The following is a 27,326-nucleotide window of genomic DNA, read 5'->3' as shown; positions in this document are numbered from 1 at the left end:
ATTATTTTAGAGTCCACTTGCATGACAGGACAGATACGAAACATGAGGATCATGGATTCAAACCAGATCAGGCCTGGGTTCAGTTCAGCTCCAGGCAGTTTATTTTGGTTTTTTAAGGTAGTAAGACCCTGATAAAACGTTGTCTGATGTGGCTGTCAGGAAGATATCATCTGTCAGTGAAGGCTGATATTTAATCAGATCACAAATGCTTACAGTGGGAACATTAAAGCACAATTTTTCTGTAAATCTCTTTATTTCTGCCATTACTCTATAAAAATGGTCATAAACTACAGCGAACAGCTTTTTTTTTTTAACTGCAGAGTCGCTTGCTGTCTTGGGTAACTATCTAAGATTCATCACTGAAGTGTGTCTGATCTGTTTCTCCAGATTTTTATCATCACTTTCTGTCATCTTGCAACTCTGTGTTCAACATTTCTGTTCCCATTTCCCATCTTCTTCTTTCTCCAGACTTTAAGCATTTACCAGAATGGAGGTTTGATTACAGTCTACCATGGAGAGCATGTGAGTGAACTCTTCAATGGAGACATCCATTGGAGGGTGAGGAGGGAAAATGATGTTACACAGAAAGAAATACTGTGAATTAAATGAATGACGTGCAGTCTATTGAACCACTTTTGATAGATAAAATTGTTTAACTCTGATTTACAGAATGTTTTGATTAAAGTATTAACCTATCCTAAAACCTGACCTTCTTCCTCCAGTCAAACAGTATGAAAATCTGGAGGACTCAATGACTGATGCGCTGATGTCCTTTCTTATAAGTTTTGCTTATCCAAAGAGAATGTGAAGAAAAACCAGTAGCCTTGTGCTTATTGTCCCACCCACTGTTTCCTCAGGTGTCAGGGGTTGTGCAACAGTTAATGGGCGGTGTTTTGCCATTGCAAAATCATAACATTCTTTAATACAATGTACTTGTGTTTTAACGCACTTGTTTGGACATAATGTGCCATAAATGTTTTTTTAATGTCTGGTTTTAGTCACTCAAATTCAAAACATTTCATCCTCTACCAAATTTCACAGGTTTTATTTACAGGTTCGCCACCGGGTGGTGCTGTTACCACCGTTTATGATTCAGGATGTTCCACCGGTCACACAAATTCAGCTGTGATATGCTTTCCTTTTAAAGTTTTCAGACAGTATAATAAATGAGTAGCTATATGTGAACGTGGCCCAGAAATGATACTGGGACAAAGCCAATTAAACTGAAATGCTGCCAAATCATAATGATAATGCCATTCCTGAGTTCCCATCTACTGGCAACCAAATATCTCTAGATCTTTGTATGATGAGTGAAATGTTTAGTCACATTAGTCAAACTTATTTTATAATTGTGTCAATATTTAAATATGATATACAATAGGATCAAGTGTGTGGTATTTATATGTAGTTTTAAAGGAAAATAAATAATTCAGTCCTGCAGGTTTAAAGCCTGCGATATATAGTGGGACAAAAACCTGTTTAGTCAGCCACTAGTTGTGCAAGTTCTCCCACTTAGAAAGATGAGAGGCCTGTAATTTTCATCATAGGTATACCTCAAATATGAGAGACAAAATGAGAAAAAAGAAAATCACATTGTTTGATTTTTTAAAGAATTTATTTGCTAATTATGGTGGAAAATAAGTACTTGGTCAATAACAAAAGTTCATCTCAATACTTTGTTATATACCCTTTGTTGGCAATGACAGGGGTCAAATGTTTTCTGTAAGTATTCACGAGGTTTTCACACACTGTTTCTGGTATTTTGGCCCACTCCTCTGTACAGATCCCCTCAAGAGCAGTGATGTGTTGGGGCTGTCGCTGGGCAACACAGACTTTCAACTCCCTCCAAAGATTTTCTATGGGATTAACATCTGAAAACTGGCTAGGCCACTCCAGGACCTTGAAATGCTTTTTACGAAGCCACTCCTTCATTACCCGGGTGGTTTGTATGGGATCATTGTCATGCTGAAAGACCCAGCCATGTTTCATCTTCAATGCCCTTGCTGATGGGAGGAGGTTTTCACTCAAAATCTCACGATACATGGCCCCATTCATTCTTTGCTTTACACAGATCAGTCGTCCTGGTCCCTTTGCAGAAAAACAGCCGCAAAGCATGACGTTTCCACCCGCATGCTTCACAGGAGGTATTGTGTTCTTTGGATGCAACTCAGCATTCTTTCTCCTCCAAAAACAACAAGTAGAGTTTTTACCAAAAAGTTCTATTTTGGTTTCATCTGATCATATGACATTCTCCCAATCCTCTTCTGGATCATTCAAATGCTCTCTAGCAAACTTCAGATGGGTCTGGACATGTACTGGCTTAAGCAGGGGAACACATCTGGCACTGCGGGATTTGAGTCCCTGGTGGCGTGGTGTGTTACTGATGGTAGCCTTTGCTACTTTGGTCTCAGCTCTCTGCAGGTCATTCATTAGTTCCCCTCGTGTGGTTCTGGGAGTTTTGCTCATCGTTCTTGTGATCATTTTGACCCCATGTGATGAGATCCTGCATGGAGCCCCAGATCAAGAGGGATTATCAGTATGTCTTCCATTTTCTAATAATTGCTCCCACAGTTGATTTCTTCACACCAAGCTGCTTACTTATTGCAGATTCTTCTTCCCTGACTGGTGCAAGTCTACAATTTTGTTTCTGGTGTCCTTTGACAGTCCTTTAGTCTTGGCCATAGTGGAGTTCGGAGTGTGACTGTTTGAGATTGTGGACAGGTGTCTTTTATACTGATTACGAGTTCAAATAGGTGCCATTAATACAGGCAACGAGTGGAGGACAGAGGAGCCTCTTACAGAAGAAGTTACAGGTCTGTGAGACCCAGAAATCATCTTTATGAAGTTATGCTTAAGCAAGTGGAATCCATGCACATATTGGGCTAAATTTCAGCTGAATAATAATTCTAATAATGATTTTCTGACTGAAATTGGCCTTTAAAACAAATATATTTGCCTTTGCATGATTATTGCAGGCAAATCTCTGGCTTTTACTTCTTGTGGGCATGAGCACCACAGAGACACATAACTAACAGTCTCTGTTGCAAATGTGTGATATTTTTAGTTTCCAATAACAATTAGAGAACCTAAGTATGCTGAGCTGTCAGTCTGCTATAGTGGTGTCTAAATGTGTCATTGAGGGTGTTCAGTTCCCTCACATGAGATGCCAGTGACCAGGTAAGGTGATGAGGAAGGATTGGAATAAACACTACACCAGCTCAGACTCTGTGTCTGAGTAGTTCGAGGTTTTGACTGGCTTTTCCTGTTTTCAGAGTTTAGAGGAACTGTTTGCCTCTGTGAAACCACACCCATACCTTAGTGCTGGCTGCACCTACTTTTATTGTAGACACTGAGAGACATTAGTGGCAGGGAATAGGGTTTCAGCAGTAAGCCACAAGGTGAAGTATGGTCAGAAAAAGTCACTTTTAGTTCTTCTGCACACATTTCTCACTGAGCTCGACTGAAAGGGAAGCATGAATGACACCGGAGCAAACGTAGAAGGAGGGGGAATAGAAGAAGCCGGTAGAGATAACAACACAGACGTTATCTGCCAGACTGAGAAGAGCCAGGTAAGTCAGCTTTCGCTAAAATCTTTCAGCTGCTGTTACAATATCATGGTGGCATGTCTGCCAAAAGAAAACAAAACAAAAGAGAAAGTAAAGAACCAACAAAAAAACCCTACATTTAAAGATTTTTTTTTTTTAAAGTGCAGGCTATACTTGAAAAAAATCCTCACAATGAAGTTCCAAGTAACAGTGAATGTGAGCCACCCACAAACTTCTTGGAAAACTACGCACAACAATCTTTGTAAACGTGCCGGTGAACTAACATCTGCTATTTCAGCTGCAATTTGTTGATACAAAACTTGTCTAACTGGTTGGCCGTAAAACAAGCTTTAATAAGTAGAAACAGGTTCAGTGCAACATTTCTATAGCAGTTCACTGACTTTTACTTAACAGAAAAAAATGGAAAGCACACTTATGTCTACTAGTCTACATACAGCATCCTAAACATAAGCATGTAGTTAAGCACTTCATCATGTTTACTAATAACGTTGATGATGGCTGCATTCCATTCCATTTAGCTGCTGAGGTGATGCGTTCACATTAGTGATGAGTAAAGCAAAGCTTTTGTGAAACAATGAAGCTTTCAAAGCAACTGTGCTATAGTTGTATTAAGGTTTAAAAAGATTTCTCACACTCATCTCCACACTGACACCTGCTATTTTTGCAGCCTGAACACTGAAAAAAGGCTACTTATCACAGAAAGAAATATATGCACTACAAATAATTATGATCAACATATATTTGGGAAAAATAATTGTTCAAGTAAGGGAAGAAAAACATTGAAATTGTTAAAGACAGCAATCAGTAGATGTAAAGACCAAGGCTAATTCAAAAGCTTAATAGAAAAACATGTTTTTTGGCTTGTGGGTTGTTGTTCTAATACAGAATATGTGCATACACAGACTCACAGTTAAACTATGTTAAACTAAGAAATATGTAGATGTTCGTCACTATTTAACAACATTTTAAAAATCCTTTCAGAGTTGCATCCCCAAAATCATCAAGAAACGAGTGTGCAGCACCTTTGTAGAAGATTCCTTCAGGTACTGTGACCTCAGCCTTTTGATAGTGACATGTCTGTATTTTAAGTTTTCTTGGTGACGTTTTATCCCTCCACCTCTCTCAGTAATGGTGCATTGTGTCAGTGCGGGGCTGCGAGAGATGACCATGCCTCTGCGGCTCTTGGAGACTATTTCAGCACAGCCATCGTGAACCAGTGGAAAAGTGTGCAGCACTCCTCTGAACAACCAACTGATGCCTTTGGAGAGGTGCAGTTTGCAGGAGCCAGCAAGAGGCACAGCTATGTGGGTTTTTTTTTTTCATTTTGTCCCATAACGCTTTATCTCTACAGTTTTTGAAAATGTGAGCACGTTATTAAAGGAAAATTCCTGTAAAGGTGGGTTAAATAAAAATCAAGATAAATCCGGAGCTCTGGTAGCCAGTACTTTGAGTTTTCCTGACCTTCAACCTACTACTGCTACACCTGAGTAAACAAAGTCAGTACAGATAAAGTGACAAGATTAAAACCCATAAGAACTCAATGTTGACACAGGTATCACTGCCACTTTACACCCTTTTTTTTTTTTTTTTTACATCGACTTTCCTATAGTTTGCCAGACAGTAAAAATGATTCTGGGCTCTTTTGGGTCACTCTTTCAAGTGTTATTTTTATTTTCTAAGTTTTAATTACAAATTAAAGGTTCAAACAACTGAGGCATCATTTTAGCTTTAATACTAGATCACAGTTCATTAATTTACAAGTCTTTGGGCATTGTTGACATATGCTTGTTTCCTTTAATTCATCAAATCTGTAAACTTAGTTCCTGCGCCTGTCACGGAGCACTGAGCCTTCGGTGGTGTACAACATATTGACAACCCACTGGGGTCTTCCTCTACCCAACCTGGTTGTTTCTGTTGTGGGTGGAAATAGCAGGACACAGATAAAGACCTGGGTACGGGAGGTCCTCAGACAGGGACTGGTGAAAGCGTCACAAAGCACAGGTAAAAACTTTATGCATTACAAACTCATCTGTGATGTTAACAGTATGATTGGAATGTCTGTGAGCTGTTTGCTGAAATATTTTATTGTTGGTTAGCAGATGCCATCATATTTTCAACACAGTTCCTTATGCCATAAAAAATGTCTAAAATATTTTCAACGCATGCCTTACCTGAACTTAGTTTCTAGATTTTAAAACTGCATAAGATGCCCCAAAAAGCAGATTCTGTTCATCTGGATGTAGCATTTTGAGCTTCGAAAACGCTTCCTTACCTGGATAAGTGAGCATGCATCAAGATATACAAGTTGTCTTAATGCAGTCACATAAAATTGCGATAGTGCATTAAAGTAGCAATTGAACTCAATTTTAACCAGCCTCACTGAAGAGTACAAGTGCATCAAAACGAAGCTAAACATGAGCCTGGGTACGGCTTAAATGCAGCAATCTGAGCATCTGCTCCTGCACTGGCCACTGGAAGGAAAAGGACTCCATCAGAGGCCATGCAGCAAGCAAAATCTTTTCTCGGTGTAGAGCTATAGTTTTCAGTTACCTCTACAGGAAAAATCAAAACATGGATATGGGACAAGTTGACCAATGTGGCACAAGGCTTCATACACAAGAGAAGAAAGCTGGTAATTGAGCAGGTCCGACACCAATACAAAGTAAAAGGATCCACAGAAGCAAACTCACAGTCCAACAGGCCAACTGACTAACCTGGAACACAGTAAGCTCACCTGGAAGGATATCTGGGAAATGGAAGGAAGCAGACTCAGAGCCAAGTATGATGTCCATTCAACAAACCAAAACATCAGTAGGGAAGAGAAGGTCCTATGTGTGCTCTCTACCAAACTCCAGCAATTCTGAGGCATCTCCTTTATCAGCTGCAACACCAGAATATCTCAAGGCCTTTACACCTGGAGGCTGGAATTGCCAGCAATGCACTCACTCATCCAATGTCTGAACTGCCAAACATAATTTCTGTTGTGAGAGCAGGAGAATGTCTGGTGAAGTTATCAGCAAGAGTATGCACAACCCTCCTTGACCCTGGACGTGCAGGTAGACCTTGATCACAAACTGCTCCTTCCAACAGAGATAATAACAGCTTATCTCTGGCCAGACCCCATCTTGTGGCCAGAAGACGCTATGCCTCCTGGAACACACCTGGCATGTCAGGTGTTGTTGTTGGAGATGTTGTGGGCATAAACTTAAATACACTTAAGACAAATAGTGCCTACCTGATGTTCCCAATAAAGTAGTTACCTCCCCTAGCACTCAAGACACCAAGATGGAAGCAGTAATGATTGCTCAGTGGATTATAAGGTCTAATAAAGGATACTATGTTACTCCCTGGACCCTGGCCTTAATTTTTGTGCACCAATTGTGATTTTCACTTTTACATTTTACACTGCATCCCAACTTTTTCCACAACTGGGGAAACATTTAGTGACATGTCACAGTAATCTACGTAGTATACAGGTTGAACCAGGCCATTTACCATTTATCTGTTTCCCCCAGGTGCATGGATCCTAACTACAGGCCTGCACGAAGATGTTGGCAGGTGTGTTGGACAGGCGGTGAGAGATCATGCAGCTGCAGCATCTTCGGTGTCCCTCAACAAGGTGGTAGCTTTGGGCATTGCTCCGTGGGGCCTTGTGGAAAAACGAGAGCAGCTGGTCAAACCTCAGGTAGTACAGACATTACACATTTAAACATTTTTCAAAGCATTAAAAAATATCATGTTCACCTTTATTGTCCAAAAAGCTCACTTAAAAATTTGATTTATATTTGTCTTTTTAATTGTGTTTTTTTGTTTTAGTTGCTTATAATTAACACAAACAGCCTTTTATGTGTCCCAATTTTAAATGACTAAGATTGTGTGGATTTTAGTGCTCAAAGTAAGGTCTGCTTACCATGCTTCATTTCCATAGTCTTGGGACAAGACTGTATTTGCATCTTCTATTGAAACACATATAAGTAAAGAAACACTAGTATACCCGGTTTTCTGCTTCTGCAGGGGAGCTTTCCTGCAAAGTACAATGCCTCAAACGCATCACAGAACTCCTGCCCCCTGGACAACAACTACCAGGCCTTTCTGCTGGTGGACGATGGGAGTGTGGGCCGCAGAGGAGGAGAAACAGAGTTCAGAGCCAGACTGGAGGAATATATTTCCCATCAGCGCACAGGCATAAGGGGTGAGAGATGGCACCATAAACTTTAAAGTAAAATATTATATTACGGATTATGAGGGAGCTTAAGGGAAGTTTTTTCTGAATACTGATAAAACGTTGTCAGACCAATATTTTCCACTCATTTTTTTTTAGCTAAAGTTAATTGAGAGTTATTTGTGTTTAATTTAACAAAAACATTTGATCAAGATTGGAAGATGCTAAAAATTGTTGTATCTTTTTAAAGGAAGTGGCAGCATTGAAATCCCTGTCCTTTGTATGCTGATATCAGGCGAAACAGACATGCTGAAGGTAAAGTCTGCTTTATATGTTCATTATCACAACATTAATTGTGACTTACTATTTAAATTGTGTGAATGTTTCATTCATGGTTTTTGTAATGCCTGTCAGAGAATGGATCTCTCTTTAAAAAGCTGCATCCCCTGGCTGGTTCTGGCTGGCTCAGGAGGCTTGGCTGATTTCCTGAGTGATGTCTTGGAGAACCTGTCTTCAGCTCCAGCTGTGCCGTCCTCTGGTGAAGGCAACAGTGAGGCTCTTAAAGCTCCCAATGTGGATCTTAAAGACAGAGTGGCAGAACGGTTTAAGAAGCATTTTCCTTCAGAGGCACAGACTGACAAATTAGTTGAGCAGGTGAGTGCTGAGAACAGATGCACTGCATTTACTCTACAGATGAGCTGGAGGAAACACTTTCTGTCTCTGCATATTTATCAACTACAGACTAGACTGTGGTGTATTTTGGCACTGATATGCAGAACTAAATCTAAGTGTTTAGCTTGATCTTACTGTCAATGTGTCAGGATCACAATTCCAAGTTTATTCACATTATATTTTTTAGTGTAGTAATTTAAAAATTACTTTCTCAGTTTGTTACAAATTGTTGAAACTTCAGGCTGCTATTTGTTTCACCACAGTGACAAAAAGTTAATTCACTCACAAGCTGTGAAAGTTGTTTTTATAGAACTAAATCATATATGCAAGCTTATAAATGCAACTGACCAATCAGCACTAGCCCAAAATCAAAATCTAATAGCCTTAAAAAGTGCTGTTTACAATAAATTAATGCATTTGTGTTCAATGTGTTTTAGAAACATGAAACGGAGTATTCAGGCTGCTTTTTCACTCATTTGCAGTCCAGTCTGACCATTTTCAAAGATGGTGTAGTGCAATTTTCAGTTAATAAAGTCTGCAGTTGCAACTGTTTTTTTTCCACCTGCGCTGTTGCTGGCCAGAGAGCGACTCCCACTATCTTTCTCCAGGTGCTGGCCTCATACAGTCAGCAGATTACGTAGTTGAGCAGGCTACTCCAGGTCATATTGACCTTCACTATAAGTAATTATACAAAGGAAAAAAGATTTAAGATAAGGAAGCCATTCAGTGTGAGGCGTGTTTATCAAATCTGATCATTAAATCCATCCGCCAATGTTTCCAGTTCAGTAACTGTTTCTGTAAAAGAACCATTATCAGTGGTATTGCTACGGATGAAGGTACACACGCATCACCAAACATCACACACACTCCTTTGTGCCGTTCTATTTGACCATGTCCAGATGTTTGCCATCAGGGACAGTGGATATGACTGAACCTGTGGACAAATGGATACAACAAAACATCTAACTTTGTTATTAGTGCCTTTCAAAGTCTGGGATAAAACTCCAACGTAGCCATGTGTTTCCACACAGCCACCATACATCAAACACTACTGATCTAAATTTTACAGCAGAGTGATAGATCAGCATTTTCTTTCTATACAGTGCTTTGTGATCTTTACTGTTGTAAGGTAATCAGTTTGTTTAAAACAGTTTAAAGCATCCCAAAGGCCTTTACAATTCTCATTTACTGTCCCCACATCAGTGATGGCATTGTGGAAAACAAAACAATCAATCACATTTAGCTCTAAATGTAAAAGTTAATTCTTTGGATGCTCAAAGCATGTTTCAGGCCTAGTAGAATCCCTTAATTAAGTGATCCCAAAATCCCTAACCCCTAGTCTGGGTTGTCAACTGTGCATGGACTGGTCCCTGCTTCCTGCTGGGTCTCTGAAGATTTCTGATCAGCAGCCAGTCTCAGTCTGGAGTTTCCAACCTTGGGATGAATTATTCCAGCAGTACTCTGGCTACTGCACCTGTATCTCCTTTACTGGAAGGAAAAACCTCTAACTATTTTGGAAGCATATCAACCATCATCAATCAACATTTTACTTTCTGTTCAGTGAACTTTACTTGTGGGATATCAAAAGCTTATCTGTACTACCTGTAGAGTTTTGATGACTGTACATGAATTGTTAGTCACAGAAATCATAGAAAAATCATAGAAAAGTAAACCTGGAATCCCTCCATGTGACACATTGTCCTTCCCATGTGTCAGTTTACCATAATTAGGAAAATGAGATAAAGAAAAAGTTAGGTACATTATTTCTTAGACAATATCAGAGCTTCTCCTCTGGAGTATCTTCGCTCCAGGCCAGTAAACCTTTGTTAGGAGATGAAGTTAGTGTGGTTTTCATGTTAAGGGGGATCTGTCTGGGGACCTCCTCCCATGTAGTGAGAGGAGGCCTTGGCTTTAGTGCCCTCCGTCTGCACTGGGTGAGGTCCCCCTCCTGCAGCTCAATCGGCGTTTTAGGTTGTTGCGGTGGGTCCAGCTGCAGCAGTGGTGGGTCAGGGTCAAGTCGGGGGTGGGAAAGGGAAAGACAGGAGTCCAGGTCAGCCTTGACTTTCAGGGCCTACAGAGCAGCTTGTAATAGCACTTAAGGAGAAGAACAAACTGATGGGGCTGAACAGGAAAATGATGCGTTGTCTGCTGTGTTATGAAGAGGGGGGCGTAGACTTTAAGATACTCGGCCGACCTCCCGTGAGCCTCTGCCCCGGAGCCATTAGATCCTTTGTCTAGTTAAGACATCAGAAAATTGCTTTGGACTGAAGCCCAGAAACTTGCGCCACTCTTCCCCACCCTTTGGCCAAATGGAGAATGCTAGTGACTAATAAAACATGGTGGACACTCAGTCACAGTCATTTCTTAGCATGGTGTGCAGTGTGCCCTTAATAAAATTTCAGGAAACTGGACAGGTGGAGGACATTGTCTAATATTAATTTGCTTTTTAAATGTTTCTTTAAGTTAAATTTTCTGGTTCTACCTTTCCTTCACACTCAGAGGGGAAAATGTGAGTAATAAAATAAAGCTGTAAAAATTTGCCTTAGCTGAGATGAGTCAACATTACCTGTGTGGCACGTTGTTGACTTATCAGCTGTTGGCACCCTGTTCCTGTCACGGCACTTGGTTTTGTGTTTGATTTGTACTCCTTGATTATTGTTATTTTCTGTTCATGTTATGTTTGTTGCTTTTAGCTTCTAGTTTCAGTCACGGTGTCCTGCCTGTGTTCCACGTTTCATATCCCGTCAGTCATGTCTCAGTGTCAAGGCCGCCATACATCATACATCATATTTTACTTTGACAGTGTCGTGTCCTGTGTTAGTGTGTTCAGTTTTGCTTCCCTTTGTCTTGTTTTGTCTGGTTAGTCCCGCCTGTGTTTTTACCTGTCCCCCAGCCTCTCATTACCCTGCCTGTGTATTTAAGTCTTCCCCTGTTTGTTGTCGCAACCTCTACGTTGCTGTGGGTCGTGTGTAGTTCCATGTCCTCAGGTCAAGCCACTAATGACCAGGAGTTTCTTAGTTCTAGTTCATGTTTTGTTGGTTTCTTTAGTATACATTTGTTTTGTTTTTAGTTTGTTTCTCCGGGCAATAAAAGTGCCGCCTTTAGTTAAGTATTCTTTCTCTGATTTAAGCAATAAACTCTGAGACTGAAATCTGAGTTTCATGTACGTGAACAGCTGACAAAAGACTATATAAAAATAGATATTTTATATCAAATATATCAAAATATGTCAAAATTTCATCTCGTCTATGATAACAGAATGGAACAAGATGATTAAAATGACTCTGTAATTCCCTTCTGTTTTGAAAAAGAAAAGTAAAATATTAAGACAGCACTGACATGCATTCATATTCCTTGGTCCACTGCATTAAAATGGAGACTCTGCTCTTGATTTGTTTCCCTGCTCACGTGCACACTAAACTCAAACAGGAAACTCAGATTTGGCAAGCTTTGAGCTTGTTTTTAAACTAAATTCAGAGTATGATAGTATTAGAGTGTGTGTTGATTAGCGTATCTGTCATACTAGGAATTTATCCTGCGTAATCAGAACACACAGGCTGTGCAATTTAATCTTTTTCTAAAAAAAAAAAAATGTGATCATGTCTCTGTCATTCCTGTTCCCTTTTCCCATCTTCTGTCTCCAGGCTTTGAACATTTACCAGAACAGACATTTGATTACAGTCTACCATGGAGAGCACGAGAGTCCAAATGACTTTGACACAGTCCTGCTTAAAACACTCGTGGGAGGTATGTATAAGTAGGCTGTAATTTTGCAAAAGAGCTGTAACATACACTTTTTATCTTATTTTTATTTTTGTGTTGTCTTTGTGTTTTTCAGCAAGTAAGCAACATTTATCAGCTGATGCCAACCCTTATAGTGATGAGCTCAAACTAGCAGTAACGTGGAACAGGGTTGACATTGCCAAGAGTGAACTCTTCAATGGAGACATCCAGTGGAAGGTGAGGAGGGAAAAAGACATCACATTGAAAGAAGAATTCATACAAAACATCACACTATACAGTCTATTGTAACACTTTTGACAAATAAATCACTGATTTATTTGTCAAATCTGATTTATGGAGGAATATTTGGCATAAAAAATGTTGACCTGTCTTAAAACATGATCTCCTTCCTCCAACTAAACAGTATGAAGATTTGGAGGACTCAATGACAGATGCGCTGATCAACGACAAGCCCCAGTTTGTTCGGCTTTTCATTGAGAATGGCTTGAACATCCTGGAGTACCTAACTTATGGCAGGCTGGAAACCCTCTATCGCTCTGTGCCAGATGGGAGCTTACTATATCAGCTGCTACAGCACTGCCTAGCAGAGCGGCTGGCAATGGTGGAGCGTCACTGCCCATCAGAAAAACAGAATTTATCCACAAGATTGTTGAAAGATAACAATCAGGATGGACCAGTAAAGGAGGTCACCCTTTTTGAGGTAAGTTTGGGAATCAAAGAGATTCTTTCCTTTTTCATTAATTATGCTTAAATAGATTAATAAAGAATGTGAAGAACATCTGATACTGTTGTGCTTATTGTCCCACCCACATGTTTCCTCAGGTGTCAAGGGTCCTGGAGCAGTTAATGGGTGATGTCTGCCAGCCTTTCTACTATCACACTTTGAGATTAGAGTTCACTTCATCCAAAGGGACAGCTCTGAGGGTACTCTGAACCTTTCAGAATATGCACACACTGTTCTTGTGGTTATAGGATCTCTTTTTCATGGTTGACCTGATAATAAGTATTATTTCTTCATTCATCAAAGCGTGCCAGTAAGGTTCTGCGTGGACATTGCAAGTATCAGGACCTGCCCTGCCCCCATCCCTGGGCTTCGCTTTTCCTCTGGGCGGTATTGCAAAACCGCAGTGAGATGGCCATTTTCTTCTGGGAGATGGTAAAAGCTCTGCGACAAATTTAAAAAATGTTCTACTTGTGTTCAGCTGGTTTAAAAGCCACAGTCAAGATACAACTGGTTTCTCCAGTGTTAATAGTTCTGGAGTTGTGCTTTTCCAAAGGGTTATGAGGCGATTACTTCATAGTTAACAGAAGAAAAAAAGGAATTGAAAAATCATCTTATACAGATTTACAGTATGTATGACAGAGTCCTTGGTGTATGAATGGATAAATAGATTATTTGAATTTGTTATTTGAGTGAAACCATAGTTTTTAGGTGAAGTTAAGCGATATTGGACATTTGTGAGAATGAGATGCAGCTAGTGCTATTTTTTACATGTGTGTCGTTAATTACAATGTGTTGTTAATGATTATTTTATGATCTAAGCATTGATTATATTAAATGTAAATCATATGATAACATATGACATATCACAATGTTAAATCTTAATCTAAAAGCAAATAATTACTATAAAATAATCAAATTCAATTCTGAACTCGCTAGATTTAAGCATTTAGTTTTTAAATTAATATGGCAGCAACTGTTGAGCAGATGTTTTCTTACACACTGCAACTTTGTGATCAGAGTCAGCAGCTAGTGATGATAATCCTTTTTTTAAGCCTGCAGCCTCTGTAAATGTTACATAGTTGGGCATGAACTAGTACACAAGATGCTGCAGGTTCTACTCCAGCTTGCAGTAGATCTTGTGAAAAATAGCAGTCGAACTATAAATCTAAAATGCATATATATATAGTGCCTTTAAGTAAATTGCTAATATCACCAACTTAGACTTCATGCAGCAGGCAAATTTGTTAATGATTGTCTGTGTGTGCTGTACCAGTTAGACTACTTCTACAGAACGAACTGAGATAATAATGCAGACAGTATTAGATACAATGAATTTACTTTTTGCACCCGTGTCTTTGCTTTACTTTCCAGGCAGGTGAGGCAGTCCTGAGTGCTCTTGGTGGCTGTAAAATACTCAGAGAACTGTCCAAACTTGAGGTAGAGAATGAAACCAAACTCTCCATGAAAGAGCTGGCCCAGAGGTTTGAGAGCCTGTCACATGGTGAGACATTAGAAGAGACAATATTTGTTATCTACTTTCATAATAGTTTCATGAAGTGTCCTTTGAATTTTCCTTTTAACAGCTGATGTAACACGATTGTAGCAAAACCTATCTAACACTTTACACAATAGTAACTAAACATTTCATTACAGTAAATATCTTTCTGAATGTGCTGTAACTAAGTTTAAGGATATAGTTCCTCCAATGTCATCTTTTTCAATGCTAGAGTACAGAGCAGCTACTTAAACCTGACTCTCACAGAGGTGTGGGAGAGAAGTGTTTGACTCTTTAATATAAGTCTCAAATATGTAGCTTAAAGCAGATAACTTGGAGAGCTGGAGAGGAAATGACATCTCAAACACTTTGAAGATCTTCATTTAGCCTGGAAAAAGTGTTTTATGTTCTGTAAAATCCCTCCATAAAGTTCTTACTGTTCATCACTGATGAACATAAGAAAATAAGAACAACTCCTGGTTTCTTTTCCGCAGTGTAACCAGATTGAAAGAGTCACATGTTTGTTGAGCTGAATATTTCTTACATTTTTAATGAATACATAAAATTTGAAATTATTTAATTTTAACCATTTGAGAAAATATAAAGGTTCATAACCATTTCACATATGTAATTATGTACATCTGTGTTGAATACTACAGATATATATTTGTACTTCAGCTGAGCATTTATTAGACCCCATTCCTACAAGAGTGTTCAAATATTTCCCACCATTAATTCATTCTTTGATGTTAAATATGATTATCCCATCTCTATTAATCATCTTTGAACAGAAACAGGATTATTGCAGGTTATAAATGATATTCTTATATTCTCTGACAATGGACTCGTCTCTGTGGTTGCTAGAACTCAAGAACTCAAGAGAAATTCCTTTAGAATTTCAGTTGTATCCAAAAAAGATTAACAAGAAAAGTAACTAATGGGGCGATAAAATCAACAGCTAACTTCAAAAATTAAGGCTCCAAATTGTTTGGACCTGCTGATTTTCTAGTATCCAAAAGTTCAATGTCTTTGAGCACATCTGGCGCTGTCACCAGGCTTAAACTAAAGGAGTGGCCGGCCACAGAATTATCAGAGAATGCAGCTGAGGAATGCTCATAAGAAATATTTACTTTCTTCAGCAGTGTGCCAGATATTACAAAATGTTCATTAAAACAACCAAGCATGTCAGCCTTCTCATAAATATGATGCAAGTGTTTATAAGAGCATGGGGGAAGCGCTGTGCCAGTATTATCACCAGACAAGGACTTTATTGTTTTCATAAATGTAAAGAGGTTTTTGAGATTGTTTGAAGTCTCTATAACAAAGTGATCAGCTTTGGCTTTTCTAATGGCAACTGTGCATGTATTGCACTTTTTTTTTTTTTTTTTACCAGCATATGCTTTTAATTGCATGTTTGTATTGAAAAAATATGCTCTTGACAGGCACATGTAAAGGTGACCATATTTCTTCTAGTCTTGGCTCATTTACACTGGCTTCCAGTACGTTCATGAATTGATTTTAAGATTTTATTTTATTTTTTTAAGTCTCTAAATGGATTAGCTCCCTTGCACCTCTCTGATCTTTTAACTAAAAATACTCCAAACAGAAATCTAAAGTCAGCTGATAGCCTGCTTCTGCTTGTTCCCAGAAGCAGGCTAAAACACAGAGGAGACTGGGCCTTTGCGGTTTATTGTAATTATTATCAGGTTGTCCTAAAAGCTCCATAAAAACCCTTCAGTTTATTCACAATGCTGCAATGAGAGTACTGAAAAGGAATACTAAAAGAGTGCATATGTCTCTCATAGGTTCTCTTCATTGGCTCCCTGTTAAACCCAGAATTAAATCCTTCTCCTTACATACAAGAGCTTTAAAAAATTGGCCCCATCATTTCTTAAAGATTTCAGAGTACTTGCTCATAGGGAGTTACAAGTTGGGGTTTTCTTTGTGTTAATATAGGGTCTTTACTATAAGACATAAAGCACCTTTACATGACTATTCTTGTAAACTGGCACTATATAAATAAAATTGAATGTCATGTCTTGTGTCCACTTTACCTCAGATATTTTCAGCTCTTGCTATCGGAGTGATGAACGCCGATCCTTCACCCTGCTAATTAGGAAGTCTCCTGTCTGGGGTGGCAGCACTTGTCTTCAGATGGGTGTGAGTGCTGACGCTCGGCTTTTCTTCAGTAATGATGGCGTACAGGTGTGTTCGATTTTTAACCTCTTTCTTTCATGTTTTTTTTTCCCTGTCCTGTATGGCAGTTTAGCTGAATTGCAGAATCAGAATTGTTCACTGAAGGCCAAAAAGTGCCAAATAAAACTTCACAAGTACAGTATTCCAGCATTTGCTGTAATTGCCCACTTAATAGTAATATTTTATTAGAGCTTAATTAGGATATTCTTTATTTTGGATTACTACAAACATAACGGACAAGACCGGGGAATGGAAAAGAAAAGAAAGAAAGAAATTGAACTTGGGGAGAAGGTGCTTCAACACCTGTGGAAGCACCAACAAAAGCACCAACAAAAAACCAAACAGCAGAGAAACCACAGCAACAACCAACATATGCATAAATAACAATGACAAAGTTACTGAACAGCACACAGTATTGATAATGTAAGATATTTTTAGAGGCAGCAGCAGCCCAAATGGTGTGTGTCTGTAAGTACCCGTGTGCACATCCAGGTAAGGAAATCGTGAACACCTGATTCTGTTCATCTGGACATTGCGTTTTCAGTGGGAGGAACGTTTTGTTGCTCATCCAAGTGACTTCCTCAGTCTCAGCTGACTGCAGGTTTCTCAAACCTTATAAACAACACATTTGAACAATAACTGAAATTATCACAGCCACAGAAAAAAGCAATCTGGAATAACAACATTGCAGACGTGGAAGCAGAGCAACTATGGACGAAAGTTTTCAGCCTGTCTCAGCAAGGCAAAGCCCCCAGCATCCAACATCAGCATGGAGGCGAGGAAGGCATTCGCATCACTTAGTAAAGACAACAACAGTCTCATCCTTCCAGCAGACAAGGGTAGGTGCACAGTATTGCTAAACCAGAAAGACTATCATGAGAGAAGTTTGTCACTGCTCAGTGATGAAAATACTTATGAGCCCCTGAAATGAGACCCAGGAAGTGGTTACAGGAAGAGGGGGATAGATTGCCTGAAGCTGTTAGAACAAGACAATTGACCGGACCTCATACCACAGGCTGTACCCAGGGGAATCTACACCAAGTCTGTATGGTTTACCAAAAATACATAAACACGGTGTACCTTTAAGGCCGATTGTCTGTATGATCATCTTGGCCACCTATAACATCTCTAAGTTTCTGGCTTCGATCCTCAACCCGCTGGTAGGCAGCTCTGAACACCACATCCAGAACACCTTGGATTTTGTTGAGAAGGTGAAAGATGTCATTATGGAGGCAGATGAAACAATGGTCTCGTACGATTTTACGTCTCTTTTCACTTGTGTTCCAGTCACTTAAGTGTTAGAGGTAGTTCGTAAGAGATTGCAGGATGACCCCAACTTGAGCAACAGGACCACTCTCAGCATCGACCAACTGTGTTTGCTTTTGGAACTGTGTCTTAACCAAGTCATTTGTTCAGATATGTGGATGACACCTGTGAAAAAAGCAGATCTCAGGATGTACCACAATTCACAGATCACATTAACTCGGTGGACCAACACATCAAATTCGCCAGGGAGGATATGAAAAGTAGCAAGTTAGCCTTCTTAGAATGTGAGATTTCCATCAGTAATGGGGGACATCTAAAAGCTGATGTGTAACATAAACCTGCACATACAGATCAGTATTTAAGCTTTGACTCTCATCATCCACTGGAGCATAAACTGGGTGTCATTAGGACGCTACAACACAGAGCGAACATTATCCTCACAGACACAGCGGCCAGGGAGGCAGAAGAACATCACATCAAGAAGGCCCTGAGCAAATGTGGTTATCCCAGCTGGACTTTTGTCAGAGCTGGGAAAGCACCTAAAGAAAGCTTCAGCCGATTCAGGAGAGAAGGACAACCTCTGACTAAGCGAAAACCTGTAGTGATCCCGTATGTATCAGTAGTGGTGAAGCGGATGGCACAACACAGAAGAGCTACCTTGTCAGGCCAGGACTCTGCAGTCTATTTACACCTACAGGCCAGTGGACACTCTTTCAATGATGAGGATGTACACATCCTGGACAGGGAAGAATGCTGGTTTGAGCGTGGAGTCAAGGATGACATTTACGTGAAAACGGAAAGACCATCTCTGAATCGAGGGGGGGCAAGGGTACATCTTTCGCCATCTTACAATGCTGTGATTGCAGCCATTCCCCCACTTTCTGTGAATGCTACTCATGGCCATTGATCAGTGGCCTTTGATCAATGAGCTTTGATCAGTGGGTTTTGGTCAGTGGTTGTTGATCAATGGTCATGAGAATTTGCATATTAATGATCAAGGAACTGACCTCCCAGCCCATTGTTCCTTCAGTGGGCTGGTTTCAGTCATTATTCACATTCTTCAGAAATAACACATCCTACCTTCATGTTGTGCCAGTGAGCTGCTGTTGATTGATAAGGACTCATTTTCTGTCTTCTTCCAGTCTCTGCTCTCCCATATCTGGTGGGGTGATATGAAGAGGAACACAGAGGTTTGGAGGCTCCTGCTCACTTTCTTCTGCCCCATCCTCTGCTACACCAATCTGATCTCCTTCAGGTTAAAGGCTTATTCTTTTCAGATTAAAGGTTTGTAAATGTATTTTGATATTTTTTTTAAACATTTGCTACATATTTTACCTCATAGAAAACAAGATAATCAGTTGGAAGAGGAGGAAGGAATTCCTAATGATGATGGGCCAGACCATGACACTAACAGTCTCTATGGGACCACCGTCTTCTCTTTGGATGACATCAAGCACCTGTAATATTTCTACTTGAACTCTTCAGTGTTAATCTGTAGAACATCAGTTTGTTATTTTTATTTTATTGATTTGCATTAGCTAAAGTCTAACAATTAAATCAATTTTGTTTTCGTTCTTACACCAGTGACCTTGACTCAAAAGGTCACAGGAGTGGTACCATTAAAGGTGAGTCCTGTTTAAAGAGTCATCTTTGAATAAGTGTTGTCACTCACTACAAGAAGAAAGTCTGACATCAGAAATTATTCTTGTTACCACATGCTGTCATTTAAGTCACCTGCTATCTGCATTTATAATCTTTGATACAGGTGTACCTTACCGACCACCACAGCGTCCATTCATAGTGTCACGCTGGCGTCAGTTCTGGTTTGCACCGGTCACCTCTTTTCTGGGCAACGTCCTGATGTACTTCCTGTTTCTTTTGCTTTTCGCCTACGTGCTGTTGGTGGATTTTGATCCCCCACCACCCTCAGGTCCAGGTGTTGCTGAGTGTGTGTTGTACTTCTGGGTATTCACCATCGTTTGTGAGGAGATCAGACAGGTGAGTGAAGAGACACATCTTACTAGAACTTTATTTCCCAGAAAGGTTTGGTAGCTGTAGAAATATAAAGGGAAAAAGTGAACCCAGTAACTGAATTTTTTATTAAATTGCATATAGAAGAAGGACGATATAACTGAAGATTTGTATTGCAATACAGTGGTTAATATGCTCCTGTGTCACAAGCATTAAATTCAGAATGGACATTAAAATAGATTAATACATTTTAATATTTGTTACTGAATTCAAATAACTTAAGAAATATAGTGAAGATTAAATATAATTACATAAATTAAAATCTTATTCTTGTTGAATTTTTACCCAGTCTTTATAATGATACATATGTAGTCAATCATTTTGGTTGAATCTCTTCCTTCCTTATTATGTTCCTTCTTTGCTTACCACATTAAATACACCTTTCTTTGAACAGCACACGGAGAGTAGTTTTCAGTATTTGGATATATGCCACCAGCTTATAGTTTCGTTTTTTGTAATTTTTGTGTTCTTCTTCTAGTCAATTTTTGTGGGGACGATGACTTGGCGTCAAAGGTTCAGACTCTACATTAAGGATCTGTGGAATAAATGTGACCTCACCGCCATCAGCCTGTTCATTATAGGACTAATCTGCAGGTATGGACAAGAAATACAAAAAAAGACAGATTATTGAAAAACATTTTCAACAATAATGTTTTTGAATGAGGTGTTTTCATTGCAAAATTGTAAGAGGTTTAAAAGACTTGTGCTTGGTTTGTGTTTATGGATGTAGTGTGGCATAAATAATTTCCTTAACCCCTGGTCATTTAGTCCCTTTAATTTAAAAATGTTTCTTCTTTAAAAACCAAATTTTACAGGTTAATATACAGGTTTGTGGCCTGGCGGTGCTGCTACCTCATTGATTCAGCTTTACTGTGCTTGTGTTTCAGGATGTTCCACTGGTCACATGAATTTGGACGGGATGTCCTGTGTTTGGACTACATGGTCTTCACACTTCGCCTCATTCACATTTTTGCCATTCACAAGCAGCTGGGACCAAAAATCATCATTGTAGGAAAGATGGTGAGAAAGTTACCATCAGTTGGCAATATACCAATTGTAAACTTATTATGTTTATATATGTATGTGTGTGTGTGTGTGTATATATATATGTGTATATATATATATATATATATATGTATGTATATATATGTATGTATGTATATATATATATGTATACATGTGTATGTATATATGTGTATATATGTATATATGTGTATATATATATATATATATATATATATATATATATATATATTTAAGTATACATACATGAATAAATAAATAATGAAGCAAACAAGATGACAATTTCCTCTTGTTTAGATGAAGGATGTCTTCTTCTTCCTCTTCTTCCTGGGTGTGTGGGTCATGGCGTATGGAGTTGCCAATCAGGCTCTGATCTACAACTATGATCCAAACCTGAATCGCATTTTTCGGAGAGTTTTCTACAGGCCATACTTGCACATCTTTGGACAGATCCCTGTGGAAGAGATGGATGGTACAAGTGTTTGTGCAAGTGGCATAAAAATAAGAAAATCTGTGTTATAAGCTGAAATCTGTTTTAAAATGCTGCACTTTCCTGGAACCTACTTTTATCACAGCAATTTGAAATTGAGTGTTATTGTAATTTTAACCATTTCTTATTTTTCCAATTTATGACAGTGGGCAAGGGCTGGGATATCACTTGTACACACAATGTGACTTTGATTGAGAGCGGTGAAGAGCCGTGTAGAAATCATGAGAGTAACTGGCTGGTAGTGATTCTGCTAGTCGTATATCTCCTGGTCACCAACATCCTGCTCATCAACCTGCTTATTGCCATGTTTAGGTAAAGAACAAGTCTTTTATTATATATCTGAAGGTGCGTTCACATGCTGAATGGTTTGACTCAGTGGCTCTGATCTGCTTGTATCCACACAGCTTCACTTTCTCTAAAGTGCAGGAACACAGTGACACCTACTGGAAGTTCCAGCGTTACAACCTAATTGCTGAGTACCACTCCCGTCCTTCTTTGGCTCCTCCTTTCATTATCCTGTCACACATCAACATCTTTATTAGGAGAGTTATTCGCAAAGTGCCCTCTGTAAAGATCCACCACTTTGGTCAGTATTGGAGTCAGGAGACTTGGTTCCTATTAAATCAAGTTATTCATTTAATACAGTTATTGCTTAATTACTTTAAAGTAAAAGGTTTTATGAGTAATGAGTCAAAAAGCCACAGATTGATTGAATTTGATATTTGATATCTTCTAAATTTTATTCAGCACATTTTGCTACGTGTGAGTTTTGGTTAAACAGTGCCTGCCTTGTTATCACTCAGTTGCTCACTAAAAATGGCAGTGCCAGGTTACAATAATAGATTCTTTGATTACTTGCTCACTGACCTCAGTTTAGCAGTGATGAAAGCATGAAAACTGAGTTGAAAGGTAATCATTTCAACCCTTGGTCTTTTCTATCAGTGTTAGACTTGGAAGCAAAGGCAGCGAACAGATTAACAATGTGGGAAACGATTCAGAAGGAAGACTTCCTGACTGCTCGAATCAAGATCCAGAAAAGCAGCGACTCAGAAAGGCTCAAACGGATGTCTGCCAAGTGAGCACACCTTCATCCTCCACTGTAGCAGCATTATTTATTACTTTGTGACTCCATCATTCTGAAGTAAATGTATCTTTGTTTATATAGGGTAGATGGTGTGCTTAAACATCTGAGTGAAAGCAGAGACTTTGAACACAGACTACGGTCTCTGGAGAATCAGGTAAAACCGAAGCTCCAACTTATCATTTTGTACCATTTGAGTCATTCGTGATACATATGTGGAGCTGCTGTGAAAGAGCATGTCTGCAGAGTTAAACTATTCTATATAAAGGTTAAAGCACTTCATAGCAGGTGGCAGTTGGCATAATACATTAAGAGGTGTTTAAAAATAAAATAGGAAAGTAGGAAAATACCTACTGTACAGCCAAAAGTCAGTTTTAGGTTGGATTATGTGAAGTTGTTATTTTGGGTGACTGTAAGTAATTCTGTACTAAGTACTTTTATGGATTGAAGAATGTCACATTAAAGAAGCAGAGGCAGAACTTAAGCTAATCCAGCTAGTGCAATCAGTTGTAAAAATAAATGCACACACAAAGAAATGGTGTATTATATTATTTAGTGCAGAAAACAAAAACAAATTCCAAAAAGATGTTTGAGAGGAGAGCCATTTAGGAACTGGACACTGACTGCCAGTGGCGGTCCTAGCCTGTTTGGCGCCCTGGGCGAACACTCCCTCTGGCGCCTGTTACTGCTGTAACTGGAGCTTTGTTGTCTCGTCTCTCTATATACTGGACTGTATGTAGCGGAGATGACAATAAAGTTTACTTTTACTTCAGCAGCAAGCGGGCGCACTGAGGGCTGTCGTGCTCGCTTTTCACGTTTGTTGGTTTGATTTTATTTTGTTTATTTTGTGAGTTGGTTATTAGATGCCGCTCCAGCCAGCCACAGAATCCGCCGCCCCGCCCTCTCCTCCCTGTGCCGCAAGCAATAGGCGCACCTCGCAAACGGAGGGTGCCCTTACTCCCAGCAAATGGGCGATAGAAAACCGATCGGTGCCCGTGCCATCCCCAGTATGCGCTAGCATGACATTGGGGCAGCATGAGTACGAGCATTTTTTTTATTTATATTTTTTGCCGATGCCCTTGATGCCGCCCCGGGCAACCGCCCGTGTCGCCCGTATCAAAAACCGCTACTGCTGACTGCTTCACTGGCACACAGGGACCAGGTTTTGCCACTTTCATGCTTGGAAACAGGTCACAACAGCTTCTCCAATGCCTACAGGTGAGATCTGCCAAATAACAGGCCGAAAGGAAGGCATGGTGGAGTGAGTTTTTACAGAGAAAAGGAAAAAGTACAATTGTTTTCAAAGAACAAAGGCAATAGTTTTCCATGTGTGTCAGCTAAAATGTTTTACAAACTTCCCAAAAAACAAGCATTACATATTCTCATAGGTTTTCTCAAGTTGTCTTGACTCATTGACTCTTTTCTCAGATACACCTTCTTGTTCTTCTTTTCAGATCGAGTACTGCTCCAGTGCCATCAGCTGGGTTGTGGATACTTTAGCACAAGGAAGCACATTCAAACCTCCTCGACCTCCACCTGCATTACGTGGTACTTCACAGAACTCGTGAAATTAGTATGCTTACAAAACAACCTGCATACTGAAAGGCAAATATTGCTTTCTCGTACAAACTCAGTTACTTCGACCTTATTTTAAAATGTATATTTTTTACTAAAATTTGTCCCTCTCACTTCTTTTATTCTACCTGTTGTTTTATACAGATGTGCTACCCTCCTCTTCCAGCTCAGCTTGATTCAATGACACTTTATATCAAGGATAACGCCTTCATTCAAGATCAGGAAAAGAAACAAGAATCGCGTACGCTCCCTTTTGACAACTTCTGTTCAGTCCGCCACCATGATCCTCACTGATAAACACTGAAATGAAAAAGAAATTTATCGTGTGTGTGTGTGTGTGTGTGTGTGTGTGTGTGTGTGTGTGTGTGTGTGTGTAATTTGAGTTGGGAAATGACATGACCATCATTACTTTTGTTTTAAAAACACTTCTGGAATTTAAAATCAACATATTCTTACATAATCTGTAATAATGTCTATTAAGAATCACATTATGATTTAAAATTCAAAGCATTTATTGTCATATGTACAAAGGAAATAATTTCTCTGTGCAATGTCAGCATGATAATACCTTTTGTGTCTGCATCATTGTTTTTTTTAAATAAAGCTTTCATACTTAATAATTGAATTCTTATTAGAAATACAAAAAATAGCCTCTAGTTCAAGTATTTTTAAATATTTAGTTAGTAATATTAACTACCCTGGCTGCAGGCGTATCATTTGATGACAGTAGTTGCAGGACAGGGTTTGTTCTTTTGGACACAGCCGGGCTAGCTGTTTACCTCTGTTTCTAGCCTAGTACTAAACAAATTAGCTATTAGCTCCTGGTATATATTTATATTAATGTGAAGAAGAAAACTTTATCAGGTTTGGCTTATCAGCACATGACACAACCCAAATTCCAATAAAGTGTGTAAAATGTAAATAAAACCAGTATGCAATGATTTGCTGACTAGTTATAGACCAATTTCCAATCTTCCCTTCCCACATTTTAAATGTGTTTTATTTTCAGCTTGATTAGCATTTAGAGAACACAAGCTTAAGCATGTTTAGCTGTCTGTCTGCTATAGCGGTGTCTAAATGTGTCATTGAAGGTATTCACTTTTACCACATCAGATACCAGTGACCAGCTAAGGCAGGGGTCAGCAACCTTTAACACCCAAAGAGCCATTTGGACGCGACTTCCACGCAAAAGAAAACACTGGGAGCCGCAAATACTTTTTGACATCTAAAATGAACATTGAACACTATACAGAACACTGTGTATGTATAATTTCTGTGTCTCTCAATCTCTCAATCCCCTATCACCCCTCCTTGCATCCGTGACGTGAAGAAATATTTTAAACAATTATTATTCAAAAAATTATTTAATATGAAGGCAATAGGCAGAGTGTTACAGGCGTAGCCTAAAGAATGTAGCCTCATGGGCAGTGTAGTCCGTGCTGCAGGGAGAATGTGTGGGACTGCTCCTCCCGTTATGTGTGTGTGAGCGTGGGGGAGGGAGAAAAAAGGAGAGTCGAAAAGTACAAATTGTCACCGAGCAGAAACGGGAGATGAAAGCATGTAAATATAATAATAACCACCGCAGCCAGAGGTCCCTTTACTACGGTTTGGAGCCGCGGCTCTGTTTTATATATGCGTCGAATAGTTTTCTATACGAGATCGCTGCAAAAAGTGCAGCCTTACCTAATGTCCACCTACTGTTACTCATTTTATATTAAGATTTAAAAATCTAGTTGGTATTGGTATGGTGAGTAATCTTCAGTAATAGTAAAATAAATCACACAGCAATAGTACATTCATGTAGTTGTAAAAAAGCATGATAATGTATTAAGTAATCCAAAGTATTCAGAATACGTTACTCTCATTGAGTAACGTAACAGGATACGCTACAAAATACATTTTGAGGCATGTATTCTGTAATCTGTAGTGGAATACATTTTAAAAGTAACCTTGCCAACACTGTCAACCTACTCATTGCCATGTTTAGGCGTGTTTAGGCATGTAGCTAAAGAACCAGTCTATCAGTATTCACATACTGATTATTTTCACTTGACTAAGCTTGAGTCAAGTCAAGTCAAGTAGCTTTATTATCATTTCAACCAGTGGTACAGTACACAGAGAAACTCAGACAAAATTCTTCCAAGACCATGTTTCTACATATATAGTTTATAACAAACAAACAACACAGAACTACATAAAGTGTAAGTGTGCAAGAATTTCAAAAAAAGCAACAACAAAAAAAACAGTGCAACGCCAAGACAGAATGGAACGATACAGACACAAGAAAGTCCAGACACAGTGCAACAGAAAAGTACAACAATAACAGTGGGTTGTGCAAAAAATAACTTGGTGTATGAAGGTGTGCATGTGTGTGTGTATGAGACTGTGCAGATAAGTGCTTGAGGTAGTGACGTGTGTGAACGAATCATTGTATGTGTCAGTCCAGTCACTGAGTGTTCAGGAGTCTGAAGGTTTGGGGGAAGAGACTGTTTCACAGTTTGGCAGTGAGGGCCCGAATGCTGCAGTACCTCTTGCCAGAAAACAGCATTGTGGAGAGTGTGTGTGAGGGGTGCATGGGGTCCTCGCAGGTCCACACAGCTACACTTTCTCTAAAGGGTAGGAATATAGTGACATCTACTAGAAGTTCTAACGTTAGTGGCTGTAACTCAGGAGGTAGATTGGAAGGTTGGTGGTTTGATCCTTAGCTCCCCCAGTCTGCATGGTAGATATCCTTGGGCAAGATACTAATCCCGAATTACTCTTCAATTTATCCATCGGAATATGAATGTAAATTAATGGGTGAATGTGACATGTGCTATAAAGCGCTTTGGGTGCTATGGGACAGCAGAAAACTGTTATGTAAGAAATCAATTCTTTTACCATTTACAACCTGATTGTTGAGTACCACTCCCATCCTTCTTTGTCTGCTCCTTTCATTATCTTCTCAAGCATGAAGTCTTTATCAAGAGGATCATCCTCCCACATGTCTCGGTATTGGATCAGGAATATTATTCTAAAAAAGGCATTGGTCATTGCACATCAAATGCTGTGTGAAGAAGGCACAGTCCATTACGATTGGGTAATTTCTTAAAAGACTCAGAAAGGCTCAAACTGATGAATCCAAAGTAAGCACACCTAAGCAATAGCTACAGATGAGACCGGCCACACAACAGGCCAAAAGGAAGGCAGGATGGAGTGTGTCGTCACAGAAAACCCAAACTGCAATTAGAAAAAAAAAAGGAGTGGTAGTAGGAATATGGACGGGGTGTGTTTGGAGCAACAAGCAAACATAAGAATCAAA

General features: G+C 39.3%; 1 protein-coding gene across 1 annotated transcript; it reads left to right on the top strand.

Annotated features, from left to right (window-relative positions):
* Nucleotides 1-3,311: 3,311 nt before the first annotated feature.
* On the top strand, nt 3,312-24,625 carry LOC146381734 (transient receptor potential cation channel subfamily M member 4-like). Its single transcript, XM_084937817.1, has 28 exons — nt 3,312-3,569; nt 4,548-4,609; nt 4,693-4,870; nt 5,387-5,567; nt 7,082-7,251; nt 7,581-7,758; nt 7,979-8,043; nt 8,143-8,382; nt 12,045-12,147; nt 12,239-12,360; nt 12,548-12,844; nt 12,967-13,068; nt 13,172-13,300; nt 14,240-14,369; nt 16,423-16,568; nt 18,968-19,080; nt 19,168-19,284; nt 19,410-19,450; nt 19,591-19,823; nt 20,335-20,450; nt 20,744-20,876; nt 21,177-21,351; nt 21,516-21,681; nt 21,774-21,955; nt 22,312-22,444; nt 22,535-22,607; nt 23,905-24,055; nt 24,170-24,625. The coding sequence occupies exons 1-27, from the start codon at nt 3,474-3,476 to the stop codon at nt 24,016-24,018; spliced, it is 3,795 nt and encodes a 1,264-aa protein (XP_084793943.1). The 5' UTR covers nt 3,312-3,473; the 3' UTR covers nt 24,019-24,055; nt 24,170-24,625.
* Nucleotides 24,626-27,326: the final 2,701 nt, after the last annotated feature.

This window comes from Perissodus microlepis, chromosome 8, assembly GCF_051167445.1.
Source record: "Perissodus microlepis isolate ML-2025 ecotype Zambia chromosome 8, ASM5116744v1, whole genome shotgun sequence".
Classification (NCBI taxonomy): domain Eukaryota; kingdom Metazoa; phylum Chordata; class Actinopteri; order Cichliformes; family Cichlidae; genus Perissodus; species Perissodus microlepis.
This window is presented reverse-complemented; position numbering and strand designations above follow the sequence as displayed.